Genomic DNA, 25,450 nt, shown 5'->3' on the forward strand with positions numbered 1-25,450 from the left:
ATTGCACCAGGCTGGTGATGCATATGTTAATATGGGTCTAATATATGCAATATAAATGAATTTTTTATTCTTAAGAGATAATTTAGAATGTGGGTTTAAGAGACATTTGAGTTTATTATAAATGCTATATGCTTTTGCTATGATATGGTTAATGTGGTCATTCCAGTTGAGTTTTTTGTTGATTGTTAGTCCTAAATAAGTCGCTTTTTCGACTATTGGTATATCATTATCGAAGAATGTAAGATTTTGTTGTATTACTGTGTTTCTGGGTTTTTTAATTAAGAGGAGATTAGATTTCTGGGCGTTAATATCGATTTTCCATTTAGAACACCAGTTTTCATAATTATAGATTTTTTCTTGTAATTTATTAATGGCGTTGGGTAATGATTTAGACTTAACGATAATGCCTGTATCATCGGCAAAGAAGGCCGTCAGACTGTTATAATCGTTTTTGTCTACTGGGAAGTCAATAGTATAAAATAAGTAGAGAATTGGTCCCAGGATGCTTCCCTGGGGAACTCCCGCTTTAATGATTCTTTTAGTTGATAGAGTATTAGTCTAAAGATGACTTTGAAGTGTCTATGGTGGAGGTATGATTTAAGTAAAAATATAAGATCTGGGTTAAGTCTCCATTTTTAAGGAAAAAAATGGTTAATTATATAAGCTTACGAATTGTTTAGAAATAGTGGTGGATAAAAATCTACTGAATTGAATTTATTAAATAAAGAATCACCATTAATAAACTACCTCTTGAAAATATTTCTTCGCTGTCGGGAACAAGTTGGCATCTCTGTGTATATAAATAAAACTATTTTTGTGTGTTCTATATTGCATTAATTTTTTCAAACCGTTTTAGTAACGATAATAACATAAAAATATTAAAAATTTACTCGAATTATGTGTTTCTAATAATCTTAGCTTCGCCGGTCACCGGTGAGCCCCGTGGCGCTACGAACAAACTCAGTGCTTCTTAGTTTTGTTAATCTGATTTAAAGTTATTTTTTACACCACTACAAGTAAATGATAGCCACTATAGTGAAAAGTTAAAATGAAATTCCATTTTGCTACAGCTTTCTCTCGATGACTTTAAAAATATTGACTAAATTACCAAAATATCTGAAAGCTTTAGTGTTTAATTGTTTACCATTCTATAAAATATTGCAATAAGCGTAGTAATGGGCAGATAGACATTTGTGCCTCTCTCTAAATGTTTTTTCATAAAATAATTTTTTGAGAACTGTACCCTGCCAGGTCTCTAAACCTCTAAAAAAAGAATAAATGTAAAATTACGAGTAAGATCAACGCCTCCTAAAACTGAAAGCCTCCACACGGTTTTTTATGGGTAGGGTATAGTTCGTTCACCAGGAGTTGGCACTTGGCTCCATCTACTCGGACGCAGAGTTAATTTCAGTGCGGGGGAGTAAGAGGAAAAGGTAGGTTTATAGGTAGTCCAATCAGACCACTATGAAGGCAAACTAGTTTACGAACGAACCCTTTAATGGAAAATCTAGTAAAAATAAAAAAGTGGTAGCAAATATATGTCTAAAATTTGTTTAATTTTTGAATACGATTAGTTTGTCTTATTGACTTGTCTACCACTACAGATTCAATTCTCAAATATATATGACAAATTCCTCTCAGTCACTTTTAAAATAGAATTTGGTTTCCTGCTCTCAAATTGTTCACTTTTTAAATATTCTGCGCAGACTACTTATAAGAATCCGTGTGGAGGCTTTCTGATGTAGAAAGTGATGGCCAAACACAAACAGTGAATTCTTTTTCAGTCACTTCGCTTTATCATCAGCTATTATACCTTTCCTTATTTCAGCTAATTTGTATTTAAAAACTTTTTCCCAGCAAAATATCTCAAAAAGAACAAACTATTCAATAAAAAGAGAAAAATATCAACAAGTTTATGAAATAAAATGCACATGTTCAAAATATGCGCATGAAGATTGAGAGATAAATACTTTTGTCGATAGCCGATCGCCAAATAGCAGCCTTGTTCGCATCCTTCTCCCCAAAATAGCGAAATAGTATCATCCGATACCACGTGATGAAGGCGGAGCCAAGTGTCAACTCCTGGTGAACGAACTATAGTCCGATCAGACCATTGTGATGGATATCCACTTGCCGAACGACTCATTATACAGAATATAGTTTAAGTAAGAAAGTGGTAGCAAATATATAACTAAAAATTTATTTTATTTATGAATATTATTGGTTTGCCTTATTCACTTGTCAACCACTACAGATTCAATTCTCAAATATATATAATAAATTTCTCTCAATTACTTTTATAAAAGGTTTTGGGTTCATGCGCACAACTGGTTCACTTTTTAAACAGTCTGCGCTGGCTACTTATAAAATGTCGTGTGGAGGCTTCTTGATGTAGGAGGTTATGGTAAGATTCGTGGGTGCCCTGTTAATATTGAAATGCTTGCTATTGACAATTCTAAACTGAATAATTCTTGTCCCCTGGAATTATTCAGTCGATTAAACTCTTTATTAACCTGTTGAGTACCAACGTTTCCATGAATTCCTTCCAAAAAGTTTAATGACTTGTAACTCAATTATTTCATTTTTGAAACTTATATCGGAGGGGGAAAAAGACTATTTTATCACCATATTTTATTAAATACATAAATACTAACTTGTGCGCTCGAGTTAATTCGAGCTCGCTAAACGGGCCAAACTGTGCACACTCGAGATAATTCGAGCGGCGTTGTATTTTATGCTGCTATAATTTTTCACACTCGAATATAATCGAAAATTGAAAATAACGTGAAAGCTAAGAAAAAAAAAAGGTATCGTTTTATTGATATTCATTATTTACATAGGATTGTAAGCTATAATACTTATTTATTCAAGAATGAAATACACAGAGGCGCCAACTTGCTCCGGACAGCGAATAAATATTTTAAAGTGGTAGTTTATCAATTAAGATTCTTGATATAATAAATTTAATTTAGTAAATATTTATCCACCACTATTTCTAAATAATTCGTAGGCTTATATAATTCAACACTTAACAATAACATTACTTATGCTGCATACCTGCCAACTTTTAATCCCTTCCATTATTATTTTTCCCAGTGGTATTAAAATGGAATTAAAACTTCAATTTTAAGCAAACAAATACGTTGTATATGAGCAAACTTAAGTTGACAACCATGATAGTAACGCAAATTAATATATGTGCTTAACTTTTGTAAGAATAGTGGTGATCAAAATAATTTAAAAATTAAGTTTTTAAAAGAAAAAATAGTATATATTTACTACCACTTTAAATATGAAAACAAAATCTTCCGGAAAATCCGGAAGAGTTGGCAGGTATGCTGATGTCAGAAGGACCATTTAGGCCTCAGTACCCAGTTCAGTTCTACGACAACGAATGATTACTTATGTCATGCTATACCTTTTAAAAAGCAAGTAAAAATAGTTAAATATTTGCAAAATTTACTTCATAGTTATTAACCGTTTTTTTTTTTTTAATTACTTTTGCACGTCCGGAACAATTGGCATCTCTGAACATAGCCTTATTCCACGGAACAAAAGCGCATTATATCAAAATTGCGCATCAAAAGAAAAGAGAATGTTCTAAAGTGTGGTTTTTTTACTTAAAAAAGTGATTTTTTTTTTTGCCCGTTTTTTTTCTCAAGAAATCTGTGCGTTAAGGGGTTAATGTTTTAATCTGAAATCAAATTATAGTGCAATTTTTAGAACTTAATCGGTAGCTCATATAAAATATCAGATTATAGTCAAAGGATAAATGTTCTACCACTTTTTCACACAATGCCTATCAAGTCAAAACAAAATATTGCATCTTTGCAATAGTAGACTTAAATGGGTTAAATAATTTAAAATGGCAAATAAAAGGTGACTATTTAAATAAGTAATATCCATTCTTAACACAGTAAGACTTAATTATTAAATAAATGATGAATAAAAACATTCTTAATTAGCAATCAAAACGCAAATTAAGAATTTGCTTTTCTCCCAGAAATGCTTCGTTTTTTAATCTGCTAATTACCAAAAAATATTTTATCATATATCTATATATCAAAATGTAACATAGCTTTAACTAAATTCAAAATTTAGGGAAAAACTTAATAAATAACAAAAATATTCCATTTGCACTCTAGCCCCATGTCCACTCCGATCTATCACTAGCCTTTTAAAAACAACTAAATTATTCTGAAACCTCTTGAATTTATCTTGTGATTTTAGAAATTGGCCATTAAAAATGAATTCGAATAATATATGCGTGCTTGTGATTGATTAATTTGACGAAAGGTATCTATTATCTTAATGGAAACTAAACTAGAAAAAAAAAAGACGAAACGCATCAAATCACTGTACTTTAATTATTTTTTTTATCGTGTTTTTATTTTAATAATGAGGGCAGGTAGCCTTCAAAAATTTTTATTTTATCCAAGGTTAGAAGTGTGTCTTACAGATCCTATAAAATCTGGTTTTATATAACTGATTATGAGAGATATTAACCTTGAAAGAAAATGACCTTGCTTGAAATTCGTTACTTTTCCAGTAAATATTTTGATGATTACAGAATTTTTGATATCATAAGACAAATGTTAGTTTTTAATTTATATCATTATACAAGATCTTGTCATTTATACAAAATCTTGTCTTCAGGAATAACTTAAATTTATTTGCATTCTGTTGGAAACGTTATAGAATAATGTAAGATAGATCACATAATTCCATTAAGATAAGCAAAACTGCTGTTTTTTATGCTTTCACGCTAAGATTCTTTATTGTAGTAGAACTATAGCAGTTTGAATTTACTGTTTCTTTTTCATCAGAAATTATTTTAACTATGAATACACTTAATATTTTTAAAAAGAAATATTGTTAGGACTAGACTTTTAATTTTATGAAATCTAATTCATTACAATACAACTTTCATAAACAAGGCAATACTATAGATTTTGTCACCCCTTTAACTATAAAAAGAAAATTTTCTGGGAAATTGGGAGATTCCAAATTAATTTTTTTGATCTAAAATTTAAATTATTTGATTGGACTGTTCCAATTTTTTTGACCTAAAATTTAAATTATTTGATTGGACTATTCCAATTTTTTGACCTAAAATTTTAATTATTTGATTGGACTATTCCAATTTGTTTGACCTAAAATTTAAATTATTTGATAAGTAGCATTTTTTTCTTTGTCTTTTTAAGAATAATATAAAGATCATATTTATGTAACAAAATGTGTTGTACCTTTTGAGTACCAACTTTTAATTTGAAAACTGCATTATTAAGAATACACTATTTCCTGTTACCTGTTTTGCAGACGTGGTTAATATAACAGGTCAATCGGAAAGTTCTGTCAGCGATAATACTCTTCTCTTTTTTCCAGAAATGCAAACGTTTCTTTATTAAAAGAAAGTCGAAAGGTATTTATTCTTTAATTCAATGGTAATATTCTAGCTTAAAGAGACACAGCATATATGGAACAAAAACTTGTTTGTAAGATAGTTTTCTTGTAATTCAATTATTTAATTGTTAGCATTGATCTAGGATAAGCAAGCAAGACACCCTTATTTAACTCATTGGTTATAGATAAAGCGTGTATATAAAAAATATACAGTACCGCTCAAAAGTATCAGTACACCTAGAAACTTATAAGAAAATGGCAAAATTCAAAGTGTCATAACTTCTTTAAAAATGATCAAAAATGCTTCTGCTTTAGCTCATTTTGAAGCTTAAAATCTCTACTTTTATGTACTTTAATTGTTTTTAATTAATATATTTTGCAACTATGCACAATTACACTCTAAACAATCATAGAAAATTGTATTAATTTTTTGTGAAGTTTGACGCGATGTACGGGCACAAAGGGGTTAGATATTGTTAATTTTTATTATACCATTGAAAAATTTGGACTTTTAGCTTTCATTTAAAAAAAAAATTCCAAAAAACATGTTTTTTGACGAAATTATTGTCAAATAAAAAAAAGAGGTTTTTTTTCAGAATTAAATGATTTTTCAGCAATTATAATGAATTTTAGTGTAATTATAATATGATATGAAATTTTTTTAATTAAAATAAATTAAAATTTAATATTTCTCGATAATATTATTTCATAATTTATTATAACAATTTTAACTTTTTTTTTGGAAAATATAATAATGAAATAAGAATCAACGTTTACAATTTAATATTTTGAAATTTATTTTTTCGCATTTTTCTCAGAAAATATCCTCCCCGCGCTTTTATAACTGCAGCACACACTCGAGGCATCCGATCAATCAGCTTTTTTAATGTTATCTTGTCTATTTTTCGCCACTGCTCTTGAAGGACTTTCCACATATGATGTATGCTGGTTAATGGATCGAAGACTGAAGGTAGGAGGACGAACCTAAATAGTTCCTGTGCGAAATTCATTATAATTGCTGAAAAATCATTAAATTCTGAAAAAAAAACCCTCTTTTTTTTATTTGACAATAACTTCGTCAAAAAGCATGTTTTTTTGGAATTTTTTTTTTTAAATGAAAGCTAAAGGTCCAAATTTTTCAATGGTATAATAAAAATTAACAATATCTAACCCCTTTATGCCCGTACATCACGTCAAACTTCACAAAAAATTAATATAATTTTCTATGATTGTTTAGAGTGTAATTGTACATAGTTGCAAAATATATTAATTAAAAATAATTAGAGTACATAAAAGTAGAGATTTTAAGCTTCAAAATGAGCTAAAGAAGCATTTTTGATCATTTTTAAAGAAGTTATGACACTTTGCATTTTCTTATTTTTTTATAAGTTTCTAGGTGTACTGATACTTTTGAGCGGTACTGTATAAGCCATTTAAATGACAGTGTTTTTCTTTATTCGTCTATTTTTTAAAACTATAAATACTTGTTTGTAAATCAATTATTTCATTGTTAGCATTGATCTTGAAAGAGCAAGCAAAACTCCCGTATTTAGCAATATTTGTTATCTATACATCACTTATATAAACTAAACAATTTATAAGTAATATATGAGCCATTTAAACGTCAGCGTTTTCTTTAACTAGTCTACTTTTTAAAACGATAACTACTTGTTTGTAATTCAATTAATTCGTTGTTAACACTGACCTTAGACAAGCAAGCAAGAAACCCATATTTAACAATGTTAGTTATATATAAACTGTTTATACAACAATGTTTTTTCAAAATTTGTTTATTTTTTTGAAACTATACACTTGTTTGCAATTCAATTATTTCATTGTAAGTATTGATCTTGGACAAGCAACCAAGACACCCGTATTTAACAATATTTTAAAAAAAATATATTAAATACTGTACTTGGTTTTGAACTCATGCAGAACTTGCACTTCTAACATTTTATTGGGATTAACCCTTTCGCGCCGACTGTCACAAATACGTGACAGCAAAAAACCGTATCAATCAGGGTAAGAAGATAAAACTGGTAATCAAAGTATTTCTTTAGCAGTTTATTTGTGGGCGGAGTTATAATTTTTTGATTTATTTAATTCACCATTACTTTGTTCAAAATAAAACTATTTAGTTATACTTTGAATTATCATTGATTATATATATGATTAAACTAACAATAATTAAAATAAAAGCAAAGTAAGTCTGTAAAGTTAGCAACGACTACATTTAAGTTACCATTTTTTATTTAATTGCAACTTGTTTCTGATTTTGTACGAATGCTTTTCTGAATCACCCGTCCCCAAGGGGTTAAGATTAATTTTAACTCATTTAGCTTACTACCAAAAATTAATTTGATTTTTAACTCGATTTTTTTGAGCGAAAGGGGGTGGGATATTTAAAATTTTACGTACTGAAATTAGCCATTAAACTTGTAATTCTTAAATTCTACGTTTATAATTACAAATATATTCGATAAGAAATTATCCAATGAACGAACTCCTAATGCTCAAGAGGAATAGCTATAAGTGTTGCATTCACTTCTTGATCCTACGCAAACCTTTTTTTCTAGCTACGTTTATCTAAACCAGCGATTTCCAAGTGGAATTCTGTGAAACCCTAGGCAAAGAAAGGGTCAAAGAATTAGAGCATTTTTAATCAGTTACTCTTTTCGAATCTGTCATTAAATTTATATCTATTTAATCCATTATTTATTTAATATTTCCATTATTTTTATGATATTATTTAATTAAAATGTTTGCGAAGAAAGATAAATAAAATTTAAAAAAATGAAAATTTTCTAATAACAATATATTAAATGAACAATGAAGAAGAATTTTCATTTTTTAAAAATTACATCAGTATTTCGTGATGTAATTTTTAAAATGTATGTTTCTCTGATGATCATCCTCGAAATTTTTCCCCCTCAATTTTTAGATTTTTATTTCAGCGAAAAAAATTACAGAACATTCATTAATGATGCATACTATTTATTACGATTCAGTTTATGCATACACAATGGTTATGCAATTATGATCTAGAACAGGGGTTTCCAACTTACATAAGGCCGGGGGCCACAATTAAAAACACAAATCAAATGCCGGGCCGCAACTTTATCAAAATTTTATATAGGTCTCTTTAATGTTTAAAGGAACATTAAATATTACAGTCAGGTTTTTATCAAGTTGTACAAAATAAAAGTATTGAACTACTAATTAAAATAAGTAGATTTTTAAAAATATTTAATTGCATGTTAAAAAATTCGGGCTACAATAACTTTAATGTGCACCCATGTGTTAAACAATTAATGTGCAACAGATATCTAGTTGTTAAGATATAAAACTTTAAAAAGGTTGGTATTAAAACTAACATAGTAGCACACAAAATGTTCAATGACAAAATTGAGGTTTGTCTGCTGCAACCACCATAGAACTGATATTTACATTTAAAATTTACAAGTGTGCAAATGTTTTCGTCCAAAATGAGTGTTTTCAAAAAGTTAAATCGGAGAAGTTCTTTGAGAAAATTTCTGATACGCACATGCTAAATTATATTCACAAAATACAAAAAAAAAAATTAAATAAAAAAAGAGCAACATACACGACCATTTTTGTATTTGAATAAATATATTTTCTTGGATGCAAAACCTGAGAAATAAATTTTTTTGCACCGTTGGTACGTTAAATTTCACAGAAATGATAAAATTAGGCTTTTATTAACGAGAAAAGTATTTCAAACCCATATAGATTTTTTACGAAAACTGTCAGCAAAAAAATGATAGTTCGCGGACCACAAAAAAAGACTTCGCGGGGCGGATGCGGCCCTCGAGCCGCCAGTTGGAAACCACTGATCTAGAATATATGCCGTGCCATACCTGCGAATTCAACTTCTTGAGACATATAACCCAATTTTAAGACTATTGATAAAAACCATACGATACAAAAAAAAATCGAACTTCGTTAAATATTTTCGAAATAATTAATAAAATTTCCATGGAGTCCGGAAGGAGAATGGTTAAATGTAATTAAAATTGTGTATTTGCTGCAAAAAAAAGCCCAGCTTTAATCCGCTGATTTTAAAAAACATAATAAATTAAAAAGAGTATACTGCAATTTTAAGGAACAACATGGCTGCCAATTGCTTCACCAAAACCTTTTATATATTTTTTCTGGCTCTCTAAGTACAAGTAAATATATATCTAAGTATTTTTTAATTATTAAAAAACAGTCTAATAGTTACTAAAAGAAATCTGTTAGTTTAACGGAATTATATTTGTACTGAAATACAAACTCCAAAAAAAGTAGCTTGAAAATTTAAAAAAAAAAAAAACCGTTATCAATTATTGATTTTTTAAATAAAAAATTTCGATGATGAGTAACTGTTTCTCTTAGATATAAATAACTACAAATAAGTGCAAATTCAAAAAATTATCGTTCGGCAGTATACCGTGTTTGGAAGATTTTACATTTATCGCAGAAAAAGAGAGTGGTGTTTCATGCTGTATTTAATTACCACAAACTATCAAAAATGCTAAATATAATATTTTCCACTTTTTTTAAACCTAAATTAATACAAAATAATGAAAAAGGTAATAAAAATGCGTTTAATAAAAATTAAAGTATTAAGCGATACAGAGTTACGTCACAATCGGGACTCTATGGCCGGTCAGCGGATCTAGAGCGGAAACAAAACGAACTTAAATTTCCCTAACCTTAAACTGAAATAAAAGAATTATAAACGAACTATATGGAGTAGTAGAACCCCGATTATCTGACAACCTATGAACTGAAGGTATGCCGGTAAATCGAAATGGTCGGATAATCGGAGGATTTTTCCAAGTCGATTTTTTAATCGTATAAACGTTAAACAGCGATTGAAATTTTTCAAAATAATTAGCGATTACAATAAGATCTAAAAAACACTTACTTGTGCCTTATTTTTCAAAATAATGATACAATATCATTAATCATCATGAAATAAAATGAAAAACTGTCTATACGTTTTTCTTTAAGAATGGGTTCGTTCCCCGACACGGAGCTTTTGGAGCCCGCTTCATTTATCTCCAACTTTTGAGAAATTTATCATTTGACGGTTAACGGTTGTTAATCGCTTAAATCCACAAAATCACAATTACAGACAGGGATATTTTTATATCCCTGTCATGAATCATCATTACAATATCATGAATCATCATGAAATAAAATGAAAAACCGTCTATACGTTTTTCTTTAAGAATGGGTTCGTTCCCCGACACGGAGCTTTTGGAGCCCGCTTCATTTATCTCCAACTTTTGAGAAATTTATCATTTGACGGTTAACGGTTGTTAATCGCTTAAATCCACAAAATCACAATTACAGACAGGGATATTTTTATATCCCTGTCATGAATCATCATTACAATATCATGAATCATCATGAAATAAAATGAAAAACCGTCTATACGTTTTTCTTTAAGAATGGGTTCGTTCCCCGACACGGAGCTTTTGGAGCCCGCTTCATTTATCTCCAACTTTTGAGAAATTTATCATTTGACGGTTAACGGTTGTTAATCGCTTAAATCCACAAAATCACAATTACAGACAGGGATATTTTTATATCCCTGTCATGAATCATCATTACAATATCATGAATCATCATGAAATAAAATGAAAAACCGTCTATACGTTTTTCTTTAAGAATGGGTTCGTTCCCCGACACGGAGCTTTTGGAGCCCGCTTCATTTATCTCCAACTTTTGAGAAATTTATCATTTGACGGTTAACGGTTGTTAATCGCTTAAATCCACAAAATCACAATTACAGACAGGGATATTTTTATATCCCTGTCATGAATCATCATTACAATATCATGAATCATCATGAAATAAAATGAAAAACCGTCTATACGTTTTTCTTTAAGAATGGGTTCGTTCCCCGACACGGAGCTTTTGGAGCCCGCTTCATTTATCTCCAACTTTTGAGAAATTTATCATTTGACGGTTAACGGTTGTTAATCGCTTAAATCCACAAAATCACAATTACAGACAGGGATATTTTTATATCCCTGTCATGAATCATCATTACAATATCATGAATCATCATGAAATAAAATGAAAAACCGTCTATACGTTTTTCTTTAAGAATGGGTTCGTTCCCCGACACGGAGCTTTTGGAGCCCGCTTCATTTATCTCCAACTTTTGAGAAATTTATCATTTGACGGTTAACGGTTGTTAATCGCTTAAATCCACAAAATCACAATTACAGACAGGGATATTTTTATATCCCTGTCATGAATCATCATTACAATATCATGAATCATCATGAAATAAAATGAAAAACCGTCTATACGTTTTTCTTTAAGAATGGGTTCGTTCCCCGACACGGAGCTTTTGGAGCCCGCTTCATTTATCTCCAACTTTTGAGAAATTTATCATTTGACGGTTAACGGTTGTTAATCGCTTAAATCCACAAAATCACAATTACAGACAGGGATATTTTTATATCCCTGTCATGAATCATCATTACAATATCATGAATCATCATGAAATAAAATGAAAAACCGTCTATACGTTTTTCTTTAAGAATGGGTTCGTTCCCCGACACGGAGCTTTTGGAGCCCGCTTCATTTATCTCCAACTTTTGAGAAATTTATCATTTGACGGTTAACGGTTGTTAATCGCTTAAATCCACAAAATCACAATTACAGACAGGGATATTTTTATATCCCTGTCATGAATCATCATTACAATATCATGAATCATCATGAAATAAAATGAAAAACCGTCTATACGTTTTTCTTTAAGAATGGGTTCGTTCCCCGACACGGAGCTTTTGGAGCCCGCTTCATTTATCTCCAACTTTTGAGAAATTTATCATTTGACCGTTAACGGTTGTTAATCGTTTAAATCCACAAAATCACAATTACAGACAGGGATATTTTTATACTATGTTAGAGCTTAAGTGCATGGAATATTAATAGGATTTAATATACACACTTAAATAATACTTTAGGCTGCAGTGGTAAAAATTATTTTAAATTAAATTAATTAAGTCAATAATTGAATAGAAACATAAATTTTAGACCACTTTAGATGTATAAAAATTAGGAGTTGGCTGATATGAAATCGTTGCAGGCTATTAAGTTTACTTACTTCCTTATCATGAGCACATTTTTAATACAATGTATTTAATTCTTTATAACAAACATTGTTCATTTTAATTATCACCATACTTTTTTCTTATTATTTTGTTCTACTTTTACTGTTATTATACTATCACTTAACACGTTCACGCCGGGAAAAGTGAAAATACTGGTAGAAGAAGTATTTCAATATTAGATGATATTCGGGAGGAGTTAATCTATTCTCAACAATAACAATTCACTGTAAGGAAATTTATCACGGCGAAGAAGCAATTCAATATAAAAATTGCATCCGTTAAAAACAATTGGTAGTTATGGATTTTTATTATTCCCGGAAAAAAACTAAAAACTAAAATTTATTGTTCAAATAAATACTTTACGTGTAAATACTTTACGGTTGCGTTAAGTTTTTATACTTTACGATCGTATTAAGTTTATATATAATTGCCACACTGGTCACTTCTGTTGAACGAACATTCTCTGATAGAGTATGAAGGGAAAACAAATATCTGAACGAAAAAAACAATTACAATTTATTAAATGTGTTGAATTTTATGCAACTCAAACACCTACCGACATGAGTGATTAGACTAAACTAAACTGAACTCAGTGGCGCGACAGCCCTAGAGGGCCAAGGCCTACTGTGCCCATCTCAGTTTTCTTGACATTGGGCTCTGGCAGGACCAGATGGTCAGCCGAACGCGGAACCCCCAGTGTTTAGTTCCCAAGCATGCTTGGTACTCATATATCGACCCACTAAAGGGATGATATGCTGACTTGAGTGATTAGAATTGTTTAAAAATATTTAAGGCCGGTATGGTTGATTGGTGTAGTTGATGAGAGAACAAACGTCTGGAACAATAAAAATAGGTTTTGATGGCTGAAAGATGGCTGCTAATTATGTAAATATGTCATTTGGTTATACACCAAGACTTTTTTGCATGTTTGTATTCACCTTGTAATTGTTATAAAAAAAATAATGAAAAAAGAGAGAGAGAGAGAGAGACCCTTACCGTAAAATTTCTTGTTTAGCAATTAAAAAGTTTTTTTGTCTAAATAAATGATGCACGCTCAGTTAAAAAAGTAAATCATTCCTGTAACAGCCCATTGTAGGACAGGGGAGTAATGATGATTAGAGCCATCACCTCCTACATCAAGAAGCCTCCACACGGTCTTTTATAAGTAGTCCGCGCAGACTGTTTAAAAAGTGAACCATTTGCATACCCTCCAACTTATGAAGATTTTGAAAATAATTTTTTCTAGTGGTAGCGAACCAGAGTAGAAATTTTTAAAGCAAATGGATCTCTCATAAAACTTTTATCAGAACTTAAGAATCTAGCCATATGGCCTGCACTTTTATAAGTAATAGTGGACAAGTTACGCTAAAATTATTTTTTTTCAAATATTAAGACATTAATTTTGCTACCGTCTGAAAAGAAGATTTCTGAAACTACGGAAATTCCGTAGCAGTTGGAGGGTATGCATTTGTGCGCATGAACCCAAAACCTTTTGTAAAAGTAATTGAGAGAAATTTATCTTATATATTTGAGAACTAAATCTGTAGTAGTTGACAAGTGAATAAGGCAAACCAATAATATTCATAAATAAAATAAATTTTTAGTCACATATTTGCTACCACTTTCTTATTTTAACTATATTCTGTATTAAATGACTCGTTCGGTAAATGGATATCCTTCACAATGGTCTGATCGGACTACCTATAAAACACCGTGTGGAGGCTTTCAGTTATAGGAGGCGTTGTTGGAGCTCCACAAATGATCCTGGTAATTGCGCACTAGCCACATTTACTTCCCGGAGAAGCTGGAACCCATCGCTATGAAGCTGAGTAGATTCCAAGCATGTTAAACTAACTTAATGATTATTTTTTAAATTTAAAAATAAAAGTCAGCTTGTGCATTCTCATTGCACAGAAAAATCATATTGCATGATCAAGTTTTCTCACAAAAAAGATCAAATTTTCTTTGGTGGTGATCAGAATTTTTTTTAAAAAAATATATAAAATAATCTTTTACCTGTGAAATATTCCTTTATTCCTAACTTTTTCTCTCTATGACCATCCGATAGATACTCGTCATTCAGGTATCAGTAGAGCAGATTTGTTGGCTACTCTTTCAGGGGAACCATATTATGTGGGCCAACGTTACTACTACAGTAAGGAAAATAATACAGAGAATGAATGAACATTCATGCCCCGTCCGGGAATCGAACTTAGGTCCAATCTAATGTGAGCTCAGCTACCTGACCACTGCATGACCCGGTCGGCTTTATCTTTAACTTAAAGGTATTTATTTATCTGTAATATTTATTTCTGATCCTAAGGGTTAAAACTAAAAGAGCGGAGTTTCTTAATTATAAAATAATTCCGTAATATTACTCTTTTTACACTATAGCAAAATAATGTTTTAGGTGAAAAGTATTTAACAAGTTTTTTGCTAACCAAAAATTAAATGGGAATTTGAAAATTATAAGTAATTGTAGGTGAGGGTGCAATGGTAACCGAGCAAATTGATTCATCGCTTTTTCTTCTTCTTTCAAATACAATAGAATCGAGAAACATGCACACATTGTGGGAATTTTAAATTACTACTTTTCTTATTTCGATGCAACAACCCGTTTATAGTTAAAAAACAGAAGGAAAAAAATTGATTGAATCAATGATGGGGATCCCAAAGCCAGCGCATAAAATAATATTAAAAAATTGTAACTTGAGTACTAAAGGGTTAAAATAAAAACTTATAATTAACTTCATTTCAATTTAATGTTAATTTCTTACCTCTTAATTGACCGATGCTTTGTACTGTGCGTTTGTGTAAAGTTGAACAGTAATGCGAAAAAAAGAGAAAAAGAAAAGGGGGAAAAATCATTCTGAATAACTTTTGATCGTGGATCTTCTCGTACTAGGATTTAATCTTGATGGTTCGAGGGAGTGACCTCTCAATTATGCTAATTATTAAATGCAGACGATAGTTTAAGTTAAAAATTGGACACAATAATGTTCTTTCTCTGAATAAAAATACCATTTTCCCCCGGCAGATTTGGATTTCTGACCCTGAAACTATATTTAATTTTATAACCGTCGTTGAACAGCCAACCTAATTGTGGGTTTATGGCTACCAATGTTCTACTCTGTAACCTTGTAATTTTGAACCCCATTCAGAAGACAAGGGAACTCCTGGATCAAGTATTGGGAGAAATTTGCTTTCGCGGAAGATTTTTGATGGAACTATGCCCGCATTTTCGTTACACGGGGAGGGAAACTACAAAAACCTCCCACGGTTAACCTGATGGCAAGGGCAGTCTAACCCATTATTCGTCTTCCACTGAGGATATATCACATACTGTGGTCGGTGAGTGCAGTGTGCGGAATTCGAATCAATCAGCCACTGCCGAGATTCGAACCCTGTTCACCTCATTGGGAGGCGAGTGCTCTATCCCTTGAGTCATTACGGCTCACCTTCAAACTATAGTAGATATATGATCCTAAAGGTTAGGTCAAGAGAGCGGACCAAAGTTTGGACCCTTAATGTTAATTTTACTTTTAACGTATTTCGATATATTTCGAGGATCTTTTTAAAAGGATAGAAAATTTTGTGAACCCAGTTATGAAAATAGCTAGCCCAATATTAACTCCAGTTTTAAAAATTATAAACTTTTAATTAAAATGATTTTTAAAAATTATTTATTGCTATTTTATTTCAAAACAGTCGAACACACTTTGAATAGGAAAGAATACCCATTTTTATATCATCTTTAAAGAAAGTAATTTCGTGTGTCAACATACAAAATTTGACGAAATCGGCTGAATAGTTCATAAAAAATTAAATTTTTATTAAGTCGTATATTAAAAATTAAATTTCTAACAACTATTCGATTAATTTTGTTCTAATTTTATGCTGTGAAACATAAAATAGCATTCTTTTGAAATGACGTAAAAACTTGTATACCTCAGGTTATTATTAAATAAAATAATAAAAAATATTGAACAATTATTAAAAATTCTTTTTTGCTTATAACAATCCCAAGATATAGCAAAATATGGAATTAGAAAATTTAACATTAAGGGGTCTAAGCTTTGGACTACTCTCCTAGCGAAACTAATTTGACGGCATTTCCCAGATTGCGGTAATAGCCTATATTTTGAGGGGCAAAAATTTAAATTTGTCATCTGACTGTGAAAAGCAAGTTTACTTCAGAGAAAGTAAGTTTTTGTGCCTGATTTCGTAACTTAAAAAATCACATTCACTAATTAAGTAGCATATTTGAGATAATCCCTTCGAACCCCTAAGATTTAGGTCTAGTACGTGAAAATCTGATCATTAGATCAAAAGTTATAAAAAGTGATTTTCCCCCCCTTCTTTTTTGCTCATTGTTAGATTAAGGTTTCAATTAAACAGATATTTAAAGATCTTATTCACATTTACATGGATTAATACACATTTTAAGATCTTATTCATAAATATGGATTTATAGAAACAGAGAATAACATAAATATCGAATATTTATCAGTTCGTGAAAACAATTCGCAATTGTATGATTGCAGATTTAAATACACATTATATTGCATATATATCTGGGTAGATAAGCACATTTTGTTTTCGGAAGAAAGAAAAAAAAAGGAACTATTGTATTATTGTATCAACTAATTGTGTTACTATTTTTTTAAAATAGAGAATTTCTTTAAAATATCAGGTAAAAAACAATGATCAGTGAGTCATATTAAAAATAAAATAGTGTTAAAACTGTGATATCGTTGTTTATTTTTAGTAAAAAAATCTACAAAGGTGTGTTAAGTATCTAAATGATTTTATTTACTTCAAAAACCAATAGCTGCCATGTTTAATAAACAAATGTTTTAATTTTAAACAGAACTTTTATCAAATGTTCAAATTACATCCAAAGTGTTAAATAAGACAAGTTAGTATTACTAATTTTGCTACATTTCATTAAAACACTAATTCATATTTATTAGAATGAAAAGTTAACTCTAATGACCAATAGCTGCTGTGTTTAATGAACAAATATTTTAATATTATCGTAGCATTTTTATCCAATTTTTTAGTCATATCCAAAATGTTAAAAAAATATCATTATTAATTTTGTTACCATTCAACGCATCACAACAATAATTTATATTTCTTAGACTAAAAAGTAAACTCTGATAACCAATAGCTGCTATGTTTAATAAGCAAATGTTTTAATTTTATCGCAGCACTTTTATCAAATGTTTGAATTATATATAAAGTGTTAGAAAAGTTATCATTATTAATTTTGTTACCATTCAACGTATTATCAAAAGACTAATTCATATTTATTGGACTAAAAAGTAAACTCTAATAGCCAATAGCTGCTATGTTTAAAAAATAAATGTTTTAATTTTTCCACAGCACTTTTATCAAATATTTAAATTAAATCAAAAGTGTTAAACCAATTAGCGCTAGTAGTTTTGTCACCATTCAACACATCTCCACAAGACTAATTCATATTTATTAGACTAAAAAGTAAACTCTGATAATCAATAGCTGCTATGTTTAATAAACAAATGTTATAATTTTACCGCATCACTTTTATCAAATATTTAAAATATCAAAAGTGTGAAAGAAGTTAGCGTTATTAATTTTGAACCATTCAACACATCACCTCAAGACTAATTCATATTTTTTACACTAAAAAGTAAATATTAAAGTACACAATTTTACAAACAATGAATTTTTTTTAAACATTAAAGTTGGCTGCTTTGTAATTTTTAAAACAAAATGAAAGTCAAAACTGAAGTATTTTATTAACTTTAAACGTGAATTTGAATATCATCTTTTAATTTTTTAATAAAACATTTTGACCACGTTTATAAATCATTTTTTTTTTAAAAAATTTATGCAAGTTTATTGACCTCCTACCTTGAATCTCAGAGGACCAACAGGCGGTTCGGCAAAAGGAATACCCAGGAACGCAGCAACTTCTAAGCCGTTCGTTAATTTCAAAATTTTTCCCCTGATCTGACCATTGGCTGTCCTGACAACCGGATAATTGTCATCGTCCTGTCCCATCACTAAATAAGGTAAACATAGAAGAGTCATATGACTGCACAGTATCAAAAACAACATCATCTTTGAAGGATTCTCGCCGTGTCTGCCTCTGATGAAGGATCAGATGTTGTTTAAAAAGATCTGAAAACTGGAGAGAGAAGAATTTAGCTGGAGCAGGTGGTTGCTAAGATACCGTCGCCTGGGGTCCTTGTTTAATCGATTAGAAGCTGTTTGGGGGGTGGTACTGGGGAGAGAAAGGGGTGAAAGTGAAGAATCTCGGACCATTGTAGTCCCCGACCTGTCAAATAAAAACGTGATCTTTGTCGAGTGGAATCAAACAAAAAATCTGATTAGGTTTTAATTTGGGACATTAATTTAACCCTTTAGTGGGCCATTTATTTCTAGTAAAGGTAAATTAAAGAATTTTTGGAATTGAAATTTATGTAAGAATAGTAATTGATATAAGAAAAGAAAAACTCATTCAGCTTATAAAAAATGTACTTAAATTTTAATGCCATTTTTTTTTGGTGTCAAGTATATTTACCACGATCTATTACGAACTTAATGACTTTTATTTTTCTTTATTTATGAAATTAATTTTATGAATGCTACTAACTTCAGAAGGAATTATGCATTTTATAATTTGTATACGTTTTCTTGTACTAAAAAATGGTTGCCAATTTTATTCAAATACACTTCAAGAAAGTTGAAGTTATTACCAAATGAAAACCTAAATTAAAAGTGTTAGAAAAATTAACATGGACTTTAAAAATTGGTCGTAAGTATTTTTACCACTGCCTTAGAAAGGGATAAGCCATCCTGTAGGCGCTACCTGGTACGGCAGAAGAGAAAAAAATTTTCTCAGTATAAATATTTATATTTTAACGTTTATTTCTTAATTTTAAAAATATTATTTTAAGTTTAATCTATCATGAATCAATAATTCTAATATATATCTATATATGCAGGATATTTCAGTTTGGCTATATAGCTTATTTGATGCGAAAGTAACTAAATTATTAAAAAATTCTTAATACTTTAATGTAAGCTTATTGCACAAATGCCAACTGCTCTTGACGCGCCAAAATAATTTAAAAAAACGGTGAATAACTACAAACTAAATTTTGCAAATATTTGACTATTTTTGCTTGGGTGTAGCATTAGCATGACGTATCATTTTACATTTTAAACAACCTCGTGAAATATTAGTCACCATTTTTTAAATTTTTCCAGACTGTGATCACCCTGTTAATCGACCGTTTTTTTTCAAATCTTTTTTTAATGACCGTACAAATGTCAGCCATATTTAACTCATCGCGCATTTAAAAAAAACTTCTTTTTTTCAAAAAATAAAGGAACCCAAATTCATGATGAATAAGATAAGGCTCAGGTGCCCACCTAAATCGCACTACTAGGATTAGGACTGTTAATATTAGTTTAACCTCTTAACGATTGGTTAATTTCCAAGAAAACGGTCATAAAATACCTATTTTTTTTATCTCTGTATTAGTGCTGACATCTAGTTTAAAATAAACTAACTATCTACAATTACCTTAAAAATATCCTGGTACTGTCATCTAGTGTGTAAAATGAGAAATAAAAAGTTTTCCAGGCAAAAGAAATGAATTAGTTTTATTCTTATTGGCGCGTTACTATTGAACACTCCAGCCCGGAAGTATCACGGGAGCGAGAAACAGAGGGCGAAACCTCACACCGTCATTTTCACGGGAGCGAGAAGCAGCTTTTTTAAGTACTCGGAGTGCAAAGGGTTAAGAAGAATTTAATATTGGTTTGCAATGCGTCATTTTTACGAAGATATACTTTCCTCATAAAATAATCAGAGTTCATACTAACCTGGAAAAAATTAAAATGTGGTAGAAATATTAATACAAATTCTTTTATATTCTTATGTTTGTAGCTTCTAGAATATTTTATTTTCTCTAAGTAAATATATATTTATCCGACGGTGACGGATATGAAATTTAAATTAATATTTGAATTTGAATATTTAGTAGGGGCTGTGAATTTTAGGATTTCATATTTAATAATTACTTCAGAACGATTTTGTGCACCACTGCGTACACACAACTTGAAGATTATATAAAACTTATTAATAGAGGTGAAGAATTCTGAAATGCGGGCAAACGTAAACAATTAAAGCCTACTTTTGATTTGTTTTTGGCTACCGGTTTCAATACTATTGGAAACTAGACCAGGTTCATACGCATTTTGAAAAAATTAAAAAGTGGTCGTAATATGAATTTCCTTATATTAATTAATAATATAAAGGGGGTGCCAACTGCTCCACTTTCGGCCAAAATTTTAATAAATTAATAAGTAAATGAAGTAAATAATAATTTGAGTAATAATAAATGAAGTAAATAATAATTTAAAGGAAAAAAAATTATTTACCAGATTATTTTATTTTCTATAAGTAAATATATATATATACAGAGGTCTGAAGGTGTTAAATGTGAACTTATATTTCGATAGTGAAAGCTAATACAGTCGAAACTCGATCCATCGTTCAGGCATTTTTCGCTTCCCCGGATGTATCGTATTATTTTAACGGTCGAACCACAAAAGCTATTCTTATGGATGCGTTTTTTTTTGGCCACCAAGGATAGGAGTCTAGGATTAGTCTTTGTAGGCCAAGGTGTTTTCAATATAAATTCAAACAACGATATCGAGCTTTTGACCGGAAGTGGAACTTCCGGATAGGAAGTATACAACTGCTTACTACAGCTTATTCTGCGAGATGATATTTTCAAAGAGATAATTTTGTTTTAATGAAAATAATAAATTATCTGATTTCTGAGCTCAAATCTGATGTATTTCATGATATTAATTAATTCTGGTGAGTTTGAAGTGAAAATTTGTTTCAATTATTTAGGTTAAAAAATGTGACATGGTTGCTAAATTTAGAAAGAACTCGCTTTTTTGATAGTTCTGATTTGGCTTGGCCTCTTTTTACTCGTTTATTACTGTTTGTTCTTGGTGCAAGCCGTGCACCATCATACGTTAGTGTTAGCATGTTGTTAGAGCAGCGAGATTAAGTTCATTTTATAAATTATCATTTAGGTTTAAAGTTCGAAGATAGTATATTGTTTACAAGGTAAGAAATGCTCTTGAAATGGCTGGTCTTCAAATGACTATTCTTATAAAGATTCATCTTTTAAACACAAATTTACAAATCAGATTTTTAAAAAAACTTACTCAAGAGAGTCTCAAAAAACAGTGATCAAGTTGTGAGCCAAATGGCTTTAAAACACACCGAAAACAGTAACCCGGAAGTCTAGACAGTCAAGAGCTTACAGCGCTCCCTCGTGTAAAAACACCATCACTAATGTTAATAAAACCCGTTTATTAAACCGTATTTGAAAGTTGATTCCCAAGTTTATCGTTGAGAAATCAAAGAATATAACATCAATAATTTAATAATTTTTCAAAAATATTAAATTTAATTCATTTTGAGAGGAAAAAACAATAGCTCCTGATGCATCACATGCGTAGGAACCTAAGGGTGTGTGGTAACGGTCCTCGTTAAACTGTTCTACCGTAAAGTGCTCGACTTCGCACGCAGGTCTTCGGGCTACCGAAGCAGGGGAGCCAATCCCTCTGCAGAGGATCATCCTCAGCGATGTTTTCCTGCCATCGCCAATAGCCCATTATGCAGGCAGCTCTAGTGCAACATAAATAAAGTACCTACCTACATAATAATAAAAAATAAAATAAGGATTTGTCAGGGTTTGAGGAAAACTTCGTGGCATCAGTTAATGAAAATATTGAAACCTGTAATGCTGTCGGTTCAAGAAATGGTTGCAAAGGCTGAGAAGGTAGACCATTGATGAAGACAGTGAACTAAACTACCAGTATAAACATTTGCTGGAACTTTTGATACAATGAGGATAAATATCCGAATGAATTCACACAAACTTACAAAAAATTAACAGCAATCTGTTAAGCAGGTATTTATTATTTGCGCTAAATGCGTTCATCAATCCTTCTTTTGTACCGTAAATATTTAGTATAAAGTATAAAATATTCCAGTTAAAATTTTTTGCACTTATTGGCTATCGAAATGAGCTACAGGTGGAATAGAGCAGAACCAATGCCTCCCAGTGTTGCCAGAACTTAAGATTAAAAAGTAGCGAATGGGAGCTCCAAAAGTAGCGGATTCGAACATTTTGTAGCCCAAAAATAAATCATATATATATATATATATATATATATATATATATATATATATATATATATATATATATATATATATATATATATATATATATATATATATATATATATATATATATATATATATATATATATATATATATATATATATATATATATATATATATATATATATATATATATATATATATATATATATATATATATATATATATATATATATATATATATATATATATATATATATATATATATATATATACACTGGTTATCATAAATTAAGGAAAAATCACAAAAATAGCGATAACTCTTTCAAAAGTAAGCCAAACCGTGCAAAATTTGCATATGTTGTCCACTAAGAGTAGCTGAGTAAAATTGCAATATGCAAATTAGTGGCGCTGCACTCGGCTTACGTCATCTGCCTGGAGCATAAAAGTCCAAGTTTGAGAGAAAGCACACAAATTTTACTGTGATTGCGACATTGAAAATCTGAGATAGCCAATTCGTAATAATGACCTCTAGGCATCATTTGCCTGAAGAACTACGATGGAGAGCCATCGGGAGACTAGAGGCAGGGCAGAGTCAATCAGAAGTGGCCAGATGGCTAAATGTGAGTCCATCTGTGGTTCATAGACTTTGGAGGCAATTTCAAACCACAGATTCGGCATCTAGGAGGTTCAGTCAAGGACGGCCAACTGTTACGACCAGTGCCGATGACCGATATTTGACATTAAGTGCACGCAGGAATAGAACCGCTACTCCGACACATCTTAGATCCTCTCTTGCTGCAGCCACCGGAAGGTTGGTGTCAACGTCAACTGTGCGCAGAAGGCTCCACGAAGGTGGTCTGTATGCGAGACGACCAGCCATTTGCGTGCCGCTCACATCACGCCATAGGAGAGACCGTTTGCAGTGGGCCCGACAACATGTCCACTGGACGTCAGATCAATGGAGGCCTGTTCTCTTTACGGATGAGTCCAGGTTTAGTCTAGAAAGTGACAGTAGACGTTATTTGATATGGAGAGAACCTGGGACCCGTTATCATCCATCAAACATCCGTGAAAGAGATGCATACGGAAGAGGCAGTGTCTGTGTTTGGGGAGGCATATCCTTAGGAGGGCGCACATACCTCCATGTCTTTCCAAGGGGAACCGTGAATGCTCAGGTTTATCGAGACAACATCCTTGATGCTTATGTGCGCCCATATGCCGGGGCAATTGGTGATTGCTTCCTGTTACAGGACGATAATGCAAGACCACACAGAGCTCGCATTGTTGATGATTATCTTCAACAGGAAACAATTACTCGCATGGAGTGGCCAGCTCGATCCCCGGACTTGAATCCTATCGAGCACGTTTGGGATGCTCTAGGGAGGCGTGTATCTGCCATCAATCCGCCCCCTCAGACCCTTGCCACGCTTGCAACTGCTTTACAAGAGCAATGGCTCTCACTTCCTATTGAACTGATAGACCGCATAATTGAAAGCATCACACATCGCTGTTTGTGCTGTATTGCTTCTAGAGGCAATCATATTCCATATTAAAGGTACTTTTTCTATTGCAAACCGATACTTCCAATTTGTTTATTTTATACATGTGCTAATTTCTATACTACTATTAATGTCTGATAATTTCTTTTTATGTTGTTTAATACCTTACTATGTGTTGTATATTGTGGGTAAGTTTCATAAAATTCCATGTGTAATTTCTTGAGTTATCGCGATTTTTGTGAATTTTCCTTAATTTATGATAACCAGTGTATATATATATATATATATATATATATATATATATATATATATATATATATATATATATATATATATATATATATATATATATATATATATATATATATATATTAACAAAATTAATATCACAGCATAAATAAAGTGTAAAATTTGCCATGTTTTGAGTGCTCTAATTTATTTGGCTATATTTCTGTAAAACGGCGCCGTTTGCCAGAAAACACTAAAATTATAATAACATTGGATAGCTCGTTTTTTTCAAGCTTTATGTGTAAAAATCAGTCGGAACTGTCTTCGATATTTTAATGTTGGTGCGGTTCTTGAGCTGCATAAGAAAACTAAGAAGTTTCGACCTCAGCTCGCTTCGTTCCCCAACCTCAAGAACCTTAATTACTCTCACATAAAAATGTTCTCACTAGCTAATTTTTTTTAATAAAAATTATCTCGCGTTTCGAGGAAATTAAAAATAAGACCTAACTAGGACCCAATCTCCAACAAGAATTTCAGAAAAGTTCAACTTCATGGGCCTACATCTGTGTATATTTAAAAATAAAAGGCAAAAAATCTTTTTTTGATAAGCAAAATAATTTATTTAATCATTTCTGCTCTGAAGTTCGAAACAATACAAAGTACAAACATTCAGCTCGCAGATGAGAAATATGACTTTGCTTTTCTTTGTAACAGCATCAATAATTGTTTCAAACTCGATTGAGAATAGTTTTGATAGTAATTTAGTGAACAAATGAATATTTTGATTTGGGCCACGTATGAAACAGTATTTTAAAGCGTCTACGAAGCAACAAATATTTTTAACTATTTTTTTTTCTTCATTTATAGTAGTCGTAACATCTGTTGTAAAGATAAAAAAAAAACAATGATAAAAAGATAGATTTGCACTAAATGCTCGTAAATATTTTCTTTCTCGCAGCTCGCTTAGTTG

The 25,450-nt window shown here is 30.8% G+C and overlaps 1 protein-coding gene across 6 annotated transcripts in view; it reads right to left on the reverse strand.

Annotated features, from left to right (window-relative positions):
* The window catches only part of LOC107451072 (pyrethroid hydrolase Ces2e), a 58,226-nt gene extending 39,443 nt beyond the window's left edge, over positions 1–18,783 (reverse strand). For 3 of the 6 annotated variants that reach the window (XM_071185093.2, XM_087163612.1, XM_071185091.2), the window contains exon 1: positions 18,441–18,783. In XM_071185093.2, the coding sequence (XP_071041194.1) occupies positions 18,441–18,650 (210 nt within the window). In that variant the 5' untranslated portion in view covers positions 18,651–18,783. The remainder of the gene's footprint in view (positions 1–18,440) is intronic. The other 3 variants (XM_087163613.1, XM_071185092.2, XM_071185094.2) reach the window with 2 other exon arrangements.
* Positions 18,784–25,450: the final 6,667 nt, after the last annotated feature.

This window comes from Parasteatoda tepidariorum, chromosome 5 (assembly GCF_982258835.1).
Source record: "Parasteatoda tepidariorum strain Cologne lab strain chromosome 5, Ptep-v5.0, whole genome shotgun sequence".
NCBI classification, from domain to species: domain Eukaryota; kingdom Metazoa; phylum Arthropoda; class Arachnida; order Araneae; family Theridiidae; genus Parasteatoda; species Parasteatoda tepidariorum.